The sequence below is a fragment of the Corylus avellana genome, chromosome 1 (assembly GCF_965113065.1).
Source record: "Corylus avellana chromosome 1, dhCorAvel1.hap1.2, whole genome shotgun sequence".
Lineage (NCBI taxonomy): Eukaryota > Viridiplantae > Streptophyta > Magnoliopsida > Fagales > Betulaceae > Corylus > Corylus avellana.
In genome coordinates this window covers 9,672,534-9,687,924 of record NC_142490.1, presented here as the reverse complement: position 1 = coordinate 9,687,924, position 15,391 = coordinate 9,672,534, and the positions used below count along the sequence as shown (strand labels likewise).

The 15,391-nt window shown below is 35.1% G+C and overlaps 2 protein-coding genes across 4 annotated transcripts; one reads left to right on the top strand and one right to left on the bottom strand.

Moving 5' to 3' along the window:
- Positions 1-1,384: 1,384 nt before the first annotated feature.
- On the top strand, positions 1,385-7,783 carry LOC132173104 (protein FAR1-RELATED SEQUENCE 5). 3 transcript variants are annotated; one of them, XR_009439228.2, is made up of 5 exons: positions 1,385-1,585; positions 4,331-4,869; positions 5,372-5,502; positions 5,743-5,829; positions 7,446-7,506. XR_009439228.2 is itself a non-coding variant. In XM_059584683.2 (4 exons), coding segments are annotated over exons 1-3 (657 nt in total). In that variant the 5' UTR covers positions 1,385-1,584; the 3' UTR covers positions 5,489-5,502; positions 7,446-7,506. The 3 variants fall into 3 exon arrangements, 2 of the variants coding, with proteins under 2 accessions (XP_059440666.2, XP_059440665.1); XM_059584683.2 differs by lacking the exon at positions 5,743-5,829; XM_059584682.2 differs by lacking the exons at positions 5,372-5,502; positions 5,743-5,829 and having other exon boundaries at positions 1,389-1,585; positions 7,446-7,783.
- Positions 7,784-8,836: 1,053 nt separating this feature from the next.
- LOC132172833 (Calcineurin-like metallo-phosphoesterase superfamily protein) lies at positions 8,837-15,391 on the bottom strand. The gene is made up of 4 exons (XM_059584400.2): positions 15,061-15,391; positions 12,526-12,767; positions 9,770-11,344; positions 8,837-9,455 (listed from the first exon to the last, which is right to left on the bottom strand). The coding sequence occupies exons 1-4, from the start codon at positions 15,389-15,391 to the stop codon at positions 9,339-9,341; spliced, it is 2,265 nt and encodes a 754-aa protein (XP_059440383.1). The 3' UTR covers positions 8,837-9,338.

Genomic DNA, 15,391 nt, shown 5'->3' with positions numbered 1-15,391 from the left:
TTGATGATATATAATAATGTTTAAATATATTTTAATTTGTCTCGGATCATTTCTTTCTGCTTTTTACTATAGTATACTCTGATAGATTAATGTTGTGTAGCGATTTCAATTAGTTACAAGTTAATTAGTGTAACGGTGCTACGAGCAACACTCAAAGTATATTTAATTATTTAATTTTTAGGGCATTACACTGCACAATTGCCATAATTGGTTGGCGGCCAGTATGGGGCCACCAAACAGTGGCCACAACAAAATACCTTTTTTTTTTTTTTTTTTTTTTTATTTTTTTATTGGAAAGTCCACGTACCATTTTCAAACTAGCATTCAAACTTTCAATTGTGATAATATTCATTCCCAAACTATCAAAATATTATCAATGTTTCCTCCAATGACAAAACTACCCATAGTAAAATAAAAACAAAAAATACTAAAACTTATAGAAAAAACTTAAAACTCTCTCTATATATAAAATCCAAGGGGTGGTCAAATTTAAAAATTAAAAAAAAAAAAAAAATTCATTTTTATAAGAAAATTTTTTTAAAAAGTTTTGTTTGTTTTTTTTTTTTTTTTTGATAAAAATTGCAAATTTTCATTTTATAATTTTTTTTAAATAAAATTTTTCGTTTTAAAAAATTATATATATATATATATATATAATAAAAAAAATCAAAATTTAAAATAAAAATTTCCGTTTTAAAAAAAAAAATAAAAAAATTCGTTTTTTTTTTCAAATACAAAACAATTTTATTTTTTAAAAAAAATTAAAAATTTTCCTTTTTTTAAATTAAAAATTATTGTTTTCATTTTATTTTTTTTCTTTCGAATTTATAGGGGTATTTTTGTCTTGTTGAGAAATCTATAAGAACATTTTTATCTTTTTACTAGCCTCAGAGGACATTGACAATGTTTTGTTAGTTTTTGGGGACATTGTCACTATTCACAATTAAAAGTTTGAGGGACATTATCATTTTAGTGGTAGTTTAAAGAGGTAATAGACTCTACCCTTTTTTTTTTTTTCTTCTTAATTTTCGTTTTTCTTAGTTTTTAAAAAATGTTGTTTTTTTATTATTATTATTTTTTTAAAATGTTTATGCTGTGTTTGGCAAAGGAGTGGGCCGGACTGGACCTAGAAACTCAAAAAATTCTTCTCAATATTCTTACCTTTTACATCACGCCAATCACTTTTTATTACTATTCAAATAAAAAATCACTACAAAACTAATTTTTTCACTTTTTTATACAAAATATTATTACTTTTTTTCTTCTCAAATTATTCAAATCTGCTATATTTTCGGTCCACCTAATTTTTCAAGCCCTTTGCCAAACACACCTAGCTTTTCAGCGTTGGTAAAGCAGACGAGAAATGAAAAACTTGTTATAACAAGTTTACCAAACAGGCTCCACTTTCCCGAAAGAGCGCCAGGCAGAATTTTCGGCCCTGACAAACCCAACAACAAAAGAAAGAGGAGAAACACAGAGAAAAAAGAATCCCCTCTCTCTCTCTCTATCTCTCTCTCCCGGTGGATCAGTTGCTATCTCTCAAAGAGTTTCGAAGGATCTTCAGCTACAAATTTTAAATGATTCAGTAAGATTCCATTTCAATTTTCTCTTTTTTCCCCAAATCAGATCCCAGTTTTAGCCGAATATTTAAAGATTTTCAGTTCTAATTTCAATTGCTATCAGTTGTATTCTATTATTCCTTGTGCTTTGCAATCCATTCTCATGGAAAACGGGATTTTACTGTATTTAAGTCAATTGGGTTTGGGTTGGATTACTACTTTACTGTTAGTCTTTTGCCTATCTTTTTTGATTCTCTCATTCGTAGTCCTTTTTATAAGAAATGAAATTACTTTTGAGTTTATCTCAACTGGGTTTTGCTCTTTCTGTTTGTTTGGGGGATGCTATTTCAAACTATTTTTCATGGACTCTCCCCTCTTCACTTTTATAGTTCTATTCAAGTTTGATATGTTTTTGAATGTGGAAGATTGGACGGTAATAGCCTGAAGTTTGTTTTTTGTTTTTTATAATTTAGTTTAGTGCAATATTTGCAGTTTCGGTTTTTTAAGTCTTAGTGCAGGTATATTGAGTTCTGAATGAATTGTCCTTGTTTTTGGTTAATGTCAGATTCTATTCTTTATGTATTTACGATCTCTTCTATGGTTGTCAATATGACCAACTTTAAGTATGGTAGTGGAGTCAAAGGTAAAGGGATGAAATAAAATTATGATGATTAAATTTTTTTTTTTCTTGACATATTACATATGCTATTATGCTTAGTAGTACAAAAAAATTATAAACACAATTGAAGATACAAATGAAGTATTTTATAACCCAATAGTCAAACTTGACCAATGTGTCAAGATTGTTCATCAATCATCAATGGCTAGGGAAAAAAAATTAACAAACACTATAAATTATTCAACTATTAATAAGTTAATGAACCACAGTATTGAAGCAAAATACAAAAATAAAATGAACCAAAATATCCAAATTCAAGATCCAACCGCATACAAAATAAAACAAAATTTTGATTGAAAAAATGGAGAAAAAAAAAAAATTGACCATTGGACAATGATGTTTGGAGTGGAGAATTGACTGGTAGAGTTGGCTGGTGCTGTGATTGCCATAGCCAAGTGACCAGAAACTAGAAAAAAGTTGAGAATTTGATAATGACGCTTGGATTGGAGTATTGACTAGTAGAGATGCCATGATTGCTGTCACTATGTGACCAAAAAGTGGAGAACCAGAGACAAAAATGGGTATGGAGGAAGATATGAAGTTTCGGTTCTTTTGATTGGGATTTGAGGTAAAATAATACATTTATTTCTATTAATAATAATAAAAAAAAAACGTTTGATTGGGATTTGAGGGAAACATAAGCCAAGCCACTTGAAAACTCCCTCCCTCACCGGCATACTAAGAAACTTTACATCAGGGGAGAGTTGCGACTTTACTTGGCATTCCCTCTATAACACTCCACCCCATTGACACACAATATTGTTCTTTTTTGGCTCTCCTGAACTAGACTTCCCAGGAGGTTACCAATCCTGGTACTACTCATGCATAAGCTCACTTAACTGCGGAATTCTGATGGGATAATAAATGGTATTAGAGCCATTGCCCAACCTGAGATGGGAGGAGCGTGCACAAGCCCATGAGGGTTGTTAGTAGGCACTCGCTGGGACGCCAAGAATGGGTTAATTCCATGAGAATCGCCAGCAGGGATGCTGGGTCCCTAGAGGAGGTGATTGTGGTGTCTCACATCACTTGGGTATGAAGGTGGAGATGTGCTTAGACAACAACGCGTTTTAAAGCTGTGATAGTCATGATCCCATTAGAACTCCGCAGTTAAGTGAGCTTATGCGAGAGTAGTACCAGGATGAATGACCTCTTGGGAAGTTTGATTCGGGGGAGCCATAAGTGGACAATATTGTGTGTCAATGGGATGGGATGTTACACCCTCTGGGCTAAATGCAGCCAGACCTGGTCTCACCGCAGTTTGGAGGACACGGTCGCCTGGTTATCTTGGATTGTTATTGATTTTTATGAGTAAGAAGACACTAAGACTAAGATGCACCCACTTGGGGGAGGGGGAACATGCGGCTCCTCCACTGTTTGAATATTGATTATGAGGACCAATTAGTTTATTCAAATATTTCCCTGGCCAATAATCACAATAATGCTTTGGCTAATGTTGAATGTTGTTTGTTTTGTTATCTTTTTTTTTTTATGGTTGTGGGATGAATATTACATAATCTGAATACGGATTTCTAGAAAACATTTAAGTTTATTTACAATGATCTCTGGCTAGTAATTTACTATAACTTGAATGGTATGGTGTATGGTCTTTGTTTTAACATTTATAATGAAATTGGCTAAATGTCTAATTCTGTTCTTTTGTGTTTGTGTTCTCTTTTATGGTTGCAGAGTGCTTATTACCTAGTCTGAATTCTAATTTCTAGGATCCATTTGTAGAATGATCTCTGGCTATTAATTAGTATCATGCCAAATGTCGAAGTGTTTGTTTGTATGTATCTCTGTATTGAATATCCTGGGCATGAGTTTATCTTGTGCGAGACGGCTGCCTTTTGTATGAATTTTGTATATGAGAATGGAAGGAAGGTTATAATGCTAAATTTGTGTATCATGTGTGTGTTGAGTATCATGGACATGAGTTTATCACCCATGAGGCTGCTTCTTTTATATGATCTTTGAAAGTGTCTGTGTGTATTGAATATCATGGTCATGAGTTTATCTTGCGTAAGGCTGTTTCAATTTGTATGATCTTTATACAAATGAAAGTTATATCTCAATATTCTGAATATTGCAGTGGATTCTGAACTTGGTGTGGACATTCATGATGGGGTCTTAGATAGTTCAACTGATATTGATCTCGAGCTTGGTAATGATGGCACAATGATCGGAAGTTCAGTTGAAGATGTGTCTTGTCTTGAACAAAACGATAAAATGACTCACGACTCTTCTAGAGAGGAGGTGACTGTAGTTGAAGGAGACGAACCATATGTGGGTCAGGAATTTGAGTCTGAAGAAGCAGCACATGCTTTTTACAGTGCATATGGCTCACGTGTCGGTTTTATAACTCGGATAAACTATCTATCTCGCTCTAAACTTGATGGGTCCATTATTGGTAGAACACTTGTTTGTAACAAAGAGGGTTACAGAAAGCCTTATAGGTGCGATAACAAAAATATGAAGCCACGGACTCCCACTAGGGTGGGTTGCAAGGCAATGCTTTCAATAAGGAAACTAAGTACTGGAAAATGGGTTGTCACAAAGTTCATGAAGGAGCACACTCATGCGTTGACTGCAGGGAATACTCAAAACGGATTGACTAGTAACCAAATTCCAGTAAGTTTTTGTCATCTTCTTTTAGCTCGAGTCTGTTGTGAGATAATTTCCAGTTTGCTATGTGCACTACTTTTAAATATGATATGTAGCACTTACTCAAAAAAAAAAAAAAAAAAAAAAAAGAAGAAGAAGAAGAAGAAGAAGTAGAAAAAAGCGAAAAGAAAAAGAATAGATGTATAGTATCTAATCCCAAATTATAGTTCCTTTGTTTACCATTCTTCCCTTTGACACATATTCCCTTGGGTTATTCCAAATTTGACACATATTGTTATTCCAAATTTGGACTCTAGGAAAACTTTCGTTCATTTGTTTCTTTTGAAATCTGCATGTAAGCTTGTGCAGTGATCATTTTAGCAACGGAGAATAGCTTTTTGGTCATAAATGAACAAGTCTCCATATATAGATCCGATCCAAGATTCTGATTTTGCAATTTAACTTGATCAGTGTAGGCAGACATGTGATAAGCTGAAGTCCTCTAATGTTATCTTGGCTCTTTATTTAGGTAGGTAGTCCTGTTCCAGGCTGTGTGCGCTTTGTAGAAGAACTTCATCTTCTGATAAAGTTCAAATTTTGTATTTCCCTTGGTTCTGAATTCCCCCCAAGAATTGGGCTTTCATAGTTCCAACCCACATGGTATGAAAATTTTTTATGCTTAAATATTACCTTTGTAAAAATATATATATATATATATATATATATATATATATATATATATATATATATTAAATATGGAAGAGCTCAAAAAACTGTTTATTCAAACTCTGTTCCATTGGGCCGACGCTTTTAGTGTGCCTCAGTTTTTCACTATGTCTCAAATTTTATCTTTATGTTCCTCTTTTTGCTTTTAATGGGGCCTTTCTTTGTATACATCAGTTTTTGGGGTTGAGGCTCGATCGATGAGGTTCCTGTCCAGCATAGGAAGGACCATGACCCCCCTTTGCTATGCTCTTCCCCCTCGGGGTGAGACCGATTATCCTCTGATTGGTCCGCTGTTACGTGTACTAATCATGTACTAAACTTTTCTTTTAAGAGGGATAACAGAACAATAACAGGAGAACAGATCCTAATCGGGAGCTGGAACTCTCCTTGCTTAACACAGCTCAAACTCGAACTCGGGCTCAAGGGCAGGCTCTCTTGGGCTTAACGGCTTTTCTTCCTTGTGCGGGTATAATAAATATAATTAAAGATTACTTCGTTCAGCTACGCTTCTACTAATCTTCGCTTCACTGCGCTATCTTTTATAAGCTAGCTAGAGGGCCCAGTTATATCCCCCATCAGGCTGGGAGCCTTACGGGGCCCAGCTCATGCCCGATCGGATCGTGCATTGCTGGGATCACCGGGATACGCTGTTGATCCTTCATTCGGACGGCTAGTCCCGTTGACTACGAGAAACTGCCGTTGATCCTTCGGTCATAGGGCGTCTTCTCTTACCGGCCCCCCTTCTAGCTAGCTTATAAAAGCTAGCTCCGTTCCGTGAAGCTACTCCGAAGCTCCGCTTCACTTCAGCTTTAGTAATATTGGGGCCTTTCTTTGTATACATCATGTGTACTAGGGTTGCGCTCCTCTGTGCTTTTCAATTAATAACTTATTTATCAAAAAAAAAAAAAAAAGATTAAATATATTCTCGGCTGTTCTGTGCCTCAGCTTGCTCTTTTTATCAGAGCATTCTACTTTCTTGTTTCCTTTCAGTTGTTTAGCAATCATTGATTGTAAAACTCTTTAGGCAAATCACTCTACCTACTATTTCCTAAGAACTTTCACGTTACTGTGCAGTACTAAAAAAAAAAAAAAATCATTTCATCTGTCAAAATAATGTTGTCAGACCAGTATTAAATCTCTCTCTTTCCCTGGCTGCCACTGTCTGCTTAGAAATTTGTCTTTATGTTAATCTAAATCCCTGCTGCTACTACATATAGTTTCAAGCAAATGCTTCAAATATCTATTCTTGAGACTCTAACCACCTTCTCTGCCATACCACCATCAGGAATAAATTTCATTTGCATTCCAAACAACTGAAGCAAATCCTTTTAACTCAATTCAATTGAATTCTTTCAATTTTAATTGATTCCTCTTTGGTTTGTGAAAAGAAAACTTCCAAGCATAGTTGGCACCTGCTTGTGTATTGGTGGGGAGTACCTTTTCTGGGAGATGTTGTGTCTATTGTCCTGATGATGTTTCCCATTCATATTTGTTCACTGTCATAAAACTGAAATGCTTTATTAAAGAATGCTAAATCCTTTCTTGCACTGGAATTTATATCTCTTAATAGTTCTTTTTTTTTTTTTTTTTTTTTCTTATTTGTTTCCCATCCATAGTTGTTCACTGTGATAAACTGAGAGGCTTTATTTATGAAAGAATGGTAAAATACGGCCCGTCTATACTAGATTGCATCATATATTGGCTAGTCATATCATGTTTGTTGAATTTATATCCCTTCATGAAGATGAATTACCTACACAGAGTGGGTGGATTATAAAAGAGCTTACGGAGTGGGTGGATTATAAAAGAGCTTATGGTTCCTCTCTTTTTTCTTTTTGTGATTTTTGATAAGTTTCTGCCTCTGCGTATTTTTGTAGAATGAAAACATGAGGATTCAAGAATTAACTCAACAGCTGCTCCTAGAGAGAAAGCGCTCTGCTTCACTTAGAAAAATTGTAGACCTTCTGTTTAATCACATTGACGAGCACACGCAAGATCTGTCAAAAAGCGTCCAGCACATAGCAGACAGGGTAAGGGAGATTGAATATGGAGGGAAAAAACCTCAAAACCTTAGGCGGTAGTCTTGGCATTGTAATAAATATGTTGTGTATATTATCTTAGTAGCTTTTTTATTTTTCAAAAAATAATTGTTACATGCAATCTTGAATATCCATGTAGTTGGTTTTCTTCTGTTTTTAGTTTCTTCCCTTGATTTTTTACTGCCCAATATTGCACACAAAATTTACTTTTGACATGGTTTTCTCAAAATTTTATGAGACTTGATCTACTAGATCTAATAATTGCTGAGAATTCTTTCGAGAACTGATTTTCTATGGAACTCTGAATAATGGGTTATTGATTGTTTACAAAGTTATGTGCTTTGTTCCATGGAGCGGCGATTGGAAACAAGTTCGGACGAGCTGATCAATGGGGATATACAAAATGCTTTGTTCGATAGTTCGTAATGTGTCCGGATGAGCATTCAACAAGTAGTAGTCATTCGATAGCTCGATTGAAGTCCCATCCAAACGAGTATCGGTTTTTTATTTTTTTTTTGGTGGTTTTCAGTTTTGTCGTATTCTCGTAGTAGGCCAATCCGGACGAGTAGTGATAGTTTGGTTTAAACCAATTTAGTTTTAGTGTGCTAATAGATTTTTAAGATTCCAACTATTATAAATAATTGTTATAAACAGCTTTGGCAATTGTTCGATAGCTCGATCGAAGTCCGATCCGAACGAGCATCGACTTTTATAATTTTCTTCCTAACTACTATATCATTTTTGTGTGTGTTTTTTTAGCCTTGGGAGAAACATTTTTAAATTTTTAATAGTTTGAGGAGGAACATTATCCCAATTGAAAATTTGAGGGAAGTATATATGTTATGAGACGTACTCTTGTCTCAATTCAAAGCTTTAGTTTTAACTTGATCATTTTGAGAATGTTTGAGATTCCGCTTGAAAAATAGAGTTTTTAAATCAAGAATACTTTTTAGACAAAAGTTTCATTTTTAAGCTTTTGCCAAAAGTGCATTTTAGCTATTTTTAAGCTTTCTAGACCATTTTACCAAACGAGTATTTTTTTTCTTTAAACAGATTTTTCTAAGTGTTAAAAATACTTTTAGGCTTCCAAATGCAATTCCAAACAGGCCTGAATCGTCCAAATCATGCTTAATTTGAAGATAAAATGACTAAAATACCTTTAAATAATCATTCAAAAAATTTGGAATACCCTTGAAAAGTTTGCTTCTATTTTTGTTATGGACGATTTATCAAACACATGGAATGAAACGCAAACAACATGGAAGTAGGAGTCAAAAGTCCTTTGCTGTGGTCTTCAAAATCAAGCAGAAGCAGAGCTAAAAGACCCACGAGTCACTCTCAAGCTTTTGGCTTCAGCAGAACAAAAGGGAATCATAAATCTCATTATCAACTTCTAGGCAAAACCTTAAGCTTCTCAAGATTCTATTTCCCTACTTTCTTAGGTTCTAAATGGATTTATTTACAGAGAAATGTTGTCCTTTAGGGGATGAAATCTAAAAAATTAATTTTCTGCAGAAAGAGATATCTACCTCTCCCATATCACATTAAGTTTGTGGATTGCCTTCTTGCCCCTTTTTAAGGTTTTGGTTGCGAGTCTTCAGCAGTTGTGGTGACTTGAAAACAAGTAGACGAAAAAGGGCAACATTTGCTATTACATCAAGTATCAACAACTGGTTGTATAATCCATATAAACTTCGATGAATAACACATATTTACTCTCTGCAATGCTCCTCAGATATTCCTGGTTTTGAAGAAGGCATAAGCTAGCAATACTGGAACTGAAAGGCTATATCCCGGAAAATGGATCAATGGATTCATCCCATAAGCTTTTACTAAAGCCCTGCAGCTCTGATATTGAAAAATAGAAAAGAAAAGAACAAAGCATAAAAAGAGCTCAGTATAAGTGAAGGCAGATTAATAAATTTACTTTTCCCTATGATTATTTACAAAGGCTATATTAAAGAAAAAGAAATTTCTGATTCCTTTCTTCTGTAAGAGTTGGGAAGATAATCCATTTATATGTTGTTTTGTTTTTTGTTTTTAACTTTATTTTAGATTTTTAGCGAATAATGTTGGTGACCCTCACAATGTGACCATACACATTTATGTTCTTCACATCATGCATATTGTATTCCAAAATAGATTAGTAATTGAATCCTAACCTTAAAATGCTTCCAAAAGATCACAAGGCACACCACCAAGAGAACTTTTCGTATCCAACGCTCGCCTAAATGGAACTTCGAATTTCCACTGCGTCGGTGATCATACAATAGAGACCTCTTCTTTTCCCGATCATAATCATCTTCTTTCTTTCCTGAACATGATAGAAAATGTTCCCTATAGAACCCTCTTTCAGCAGCCAAAGCTACAGTAACCAAAATAGCAGGCAAAACCACAAATAAGAGATGGGGAAGAACCAGCACCATTATATCTGGAGATCCAACATAATCAAGTTTTCCCCTTTCATCATAACTTTTAACTACCCAGCCCATATAAGTCATGTATCCTCTATCCTCAACATCAGGTAAAACTTGCCCAAAAAACCAGGGGAATAATATAAGGTGGAACAAGTATCCTAACATGCCATACCATACTATGGGAAGCCTGCACAGCTCTTGTAGAACCCATGCTGTGCCATTTAGGAAGCCTTTATTGGCAATGAAATTTTTGTACGTATACTGCTTCTTTGAGAAGATCAAGAGAGCTTTTGGAATGAGAAGAATGGAGAACATAAAATACAGAGCAAGCCAGAATATGGGGTAATACAAGGCAGCCCACTGACAACCCATTACAAAAAATTCCTTCCATGTCCAGGAGATCTTGGCACTAAGACCATTAACAGAAAATGGCTTTAATTCAGTCAAAGTTGATCTGCCCAAGATGTCAGTTGCTTCAATTTGCAGCCAAAATCTATCGGGAGATGGGTCCTCAAATGCTTTGTAATTCCAAGGAGCAGCATAAAGATCTCCCCTGGCGGTGTTATCCAAAAGCTTCGTCATAGATGTCTCCATGACCAAACTGAGATTTCCAGGTCTGGTGTCATAGATCTTAGTCATAACAGACACAATAGGAGAAACGGAAAAGACCAGGGCTCTAACTGAGTCATATGATGATGGCAGCATAACTTGACATTCATACTTGCGAAGTGATGAAGATGTTGACATGAAGCGTGAGTCTAGTGGAAATGTGGGTAATATAATTGTTTTTTTAGTTCCTGACTTAAAGTCAATGTCAACATATGAAACATGACCTCTATCAATGGCCAAAATTCGCATTGCTCTACTCTTCCTCCAGTCACCCATCTCCCACTCCCAGAATTCTTCAATTTGTGGGGCTCCAAAAGAACAATTTACATCACTTCCAGAAGATACTTGGTGTATATTAAACTGGAAAAACTTTGGCAGGGACAAAAAATGATGACTAGACTGGTGGTGACGCTTCAAATTCTTACCAAACCCATAGTGGAGATGCCCACATAGGTAAGCTGATAGCGAATGCTTGAGGAAAATATCTTTTAGACTCTTTCCAGAATATGACGGTGCTGAGAATGATAGTGGAAAATGCCCGAAGGAGATCTTGGTCACTGGTTTTGTTGATTGAGAATTCCACTGAGAGAGCTCCAAATCTAATTCAGCTAACAGTTGATCAGTAGGATGCCCAAAAAGATTAGTTGGACCTCGTAAACCAACAGGCATTGTGCTGTCAAAACCGACAAAGAGATGTTTCTGCTCGCCATTCTGGATTGTAGAGCACAAATGCACATAAGTAATGAAAAGCTTTGCAATTAACACTAACCAACTCAACACATTATAATTTTTATTCAAGGCTTGGGATTTCACAATTGATAATTCAACTCAGTGTAGATTATTTCTTAGCACTTACAATACAGTTTTCCCAGAACTAGTGGTCTGTTAAGGTAGTTCGTAGAAGACCAAGTACCCACACCCAAGTTATTATCAGAGACACACAAAGAACTCTGACAAGTATGTTGCTATGATTTAGATACCAAATGACTGTAGAATTATGGTCCTATTACTTAATAATATTATATGTATATAATAATCAATAGATTGGCTTTGTATGCATAATACCGTGGATATAAAAATCAAGGTTCTTAACAAAAATGATTAACAATTAGATACAGGTTAACATGAGTGTCACATCAATACGCATCCCACAATCCAGATTCCAATAGGGAGAAGTTTGCTATCAATCATAGCAAAAAAGGCTTGCGTTTTAGAAGAAAGATGAAGGGCAGTTCAGGTAACTTATGTTTACCGAAAACGTCTTAGCCAAAAAACCAAAATTTTGGGTTTCCTGAACATGCCAATTTACTAATGCTTCTAGTCAGATTTTGAAAAATACCAACATAGAGCTTTACATATTATCCAAAAAAAGAGGATAGAACAAAGCTTTGGCACTAACAAAAACAAGGGGACATAAAATCTAACATTTACAGTAAAATATACATATAAAAATAAATGAAGCAACACACTCAAGTTTATGATAATGGGTAAATAGTATGCTGAAAAAAAAAACACATCTAATGTAAAGATCACCCAATAGAAGGTAAAGAAAACCCTCAGAGAATGGGATGTCTTTCTATCCTCTGCTTAATTCTTTCATGGGCTACCATGCAGGGGGCTAAGAAAGAAAGATGTCCTCCATTCATGACATGAAGAGAAGCCAAAGAGTTTTCCAAATTCATTAACTAGTGGTGTCAATTACTTAAGAAAAAAGAAAAAAGAAATTAAACAAAAAAGAGATCTGCACAAAAGTAGCCCAAGATTGGCAACCAAGATAAAGTTCGGCTTGGGGCAGAAACATTAAGCAGCTATATTGGCAATTGATACCATGAAAATAGGACAGCTATGTAACAGTGTATATTGATAAACCAGCTATAGTGTACATAACTGACCTGAAGGGTGACACTATTGACATTCTGACTTCTGCCCAACTTTCCATTGATGCTATAGTTTGAAAAGAAATCAAATGAACCACCAACAGCTGGCACACCAAAATTATCATGATTCCCTCGAAGGTCGAAGAAGACACTCTTCTCAAGTCCACTTCTTTTTATAACATCTTCCATTATGTTCTGGTATTCAATCCACTCAACCTCATTTTGCTTCATTGTTAACAAGTCCTTGCTTTTCCCATCTGGCAAAGATGAGGAACACAAGAAGATTATAGTAGAACCATTTGGACATCAATTTGATAAGAATATAAAAATTTTCAAAGAAATAAGCATATAACAGAAGCTAAACACCTAAATCTGCAGATGCAATCATTAGAAATGTCTTTGTGGTTACATACTCTCAACTTATCTGAGTTTAACAATGCCAAATATAATTCAACGACTCAAAATTGGACATGCAACTCCCCAGAGACGAAGAGAGTGGAGGGCCAGTATGGACCATGGCCCTCCCCCATAATCATTTGAAAATTTTCTTTATTGAGGACCATGTTGATGTAGACATGCGTCAAAGCCCTGAGAGTACCAACGAGCTCCTTGACTTCCTTCATTATTACCCATATCTTTGACCCTATGCCCCTATCAATTAATTAATTTAATTGTCTTATCGCTATGTAGTACTTCATATATATACGCATCATCAAAACTAGAGCTCATAACTTATTTTGTACTAATTGTTTCACTCACAACTTAATTAAATAGTCGATATAATCAATTTTTTTATGGTATTTTGCTTATATTCTCTTAATTGACCTTCTTCTTGATAGTAGGAAGGATTCCTTGTAATATTTTGTTTTTGGTTTGTATCTTTTCTTACCTATAAAAAGAAAAAAATAAAAAATAAAAAAAGCTGACCGAGTATTAAGTATTTTTACTACATTACTACAGCATTTTACCTATCAGTTGCGAATGGTTATGCAACGGAAATTAGGATCCTCTCCAGTTCATTTGAACAGAATATCCAGTTAGTTATATTGGAGGGGTATTTTTGTCCCTTCAAAATGTGAAAAGACAACAATAACATTCCAATATAACTAACTGGATATTATCCAGTTCAAATAAACTTTTTGAGGGGACAAAAATACACTTCCAATATAACTAACTGGATATTATCCAGTTTAAATGAACTGGAGAGGATCTTGTTCCATGCAACGGGGGGTGAAACTTGTGACAAAATTTAATTATAAGTTTATCACTGCATAGTAAACTTGAATAATATGGTATAGTGATGATGACGGCGTTTTATCATGAAATTTGAAATATTATATATATATATATATAATCTTCAATCTTAACATATTTCTCATTCATGCTTTGGCCCATTCCGAAAAAAAATTTCTGTGTCCCAGCAGCTCCCAACAATCATAAATTTGGGAATTATTTGATACCAAAAACCAAAAATAGTTGGAAACTATTAAGAGGCTTGGGAACAAATCATAAAGAAATGCAAATACATATGAAAAAGATGCAAGAAAAAAGCATATCAAAACAACTCTGCAGCATATAAGAACCTATTTAAAGAATGCCTAAATCTCAAATTCAACCACCAGATTTGTCTTTATGGTTAAATACTATCAGCTCATCCACTTGTTAAATGTACCAGCACACAATTTGACCATCCTCAATTGAACTTGCAGCCCATTTCCCAATAAGATGAAGCGGAGGGTAAGGGTTATGGTTTCAAGACCCATTGCATGCATGTGTAACTTATCAAAAGCGAGAGACAGAGACAGAGACAGAGACAGAGAGAAAGATCTGGTTTCAATGCCCAAAGCACCAGCCTAGGTCATACAATGTGCATTCTTTATAATCCATGTGAAATTCTTGCATGTTTCCTCAATACTTTGTGTTTATTTTGGGCGAGAAGATCATGAAACTGTTTAGCATTCGCCATATCCAATACAGTGTAGACTTGCATTATGGTTTTAGGCAATAGCAACTTCATAAAGGTCCTGGAACTCTATCTTATGCTCTCCAGAACAATCCTCCAAGAACATAAAAATGGTGATTCAGACTGACCATCAACATAAAGTAAGATATCCCACATGGACCCGAATATACTAAAATTTCCACTAAAAAAATTCCATTCATCAACAGAAATTGTGCTTCAAAATTTTTGGATGAAACTTATTTCTAATCGATCAAATTTGAAAATATCTTAAAATGGATACACAAACATGAAATATCAATACATGCACAAACATAATAAAGAACCTCATAATTCGTTGACCAGAATCACACGAATTACAATTCCTAATTAAGTAAAAGAAATAAAAAATCAAATTTTTAGACAAATACATAACAACAAAAAGAAACCCATGATTCCTAAAACCACATTAACAAAGTATATGGTCCTCAAAAGCTAAGCACAAGAAACCCAAAACATGAAATTCAATCACACCAATAAAGCATATATTGGCAAGAGATTAGAGGGAGAGAGAGAGAGAGAGAGAGAGAGAGAGAGAAAGGAGGGTAAACCTGTGAGATCACCAGTGATGAGGACAAGGGAGGGGTTGATCATGGAGAGAGCAGAGCCCACAATGGTTTTGAAATCACGAGCTCTGTCGGGGTGGTGGACACTGAAATGGAGATCAGAGAGCTGAACCACCCACACCACTGATTCTGGGCCTCCCTTCACATCTATCACTCTCCTATTATTCCCGCCATTGCTATTCCAATGGGGTTTTGAAGAGGAAGAAAAAGAAGACAAATCTCGTCCTCCTGCCTCTTCAATGATTCTTGCTGCATGCCCAGAAGAAGCGCACGTGGTGGTGAGGCATAGGAGCATCACCAGAATCACAATTCTCAT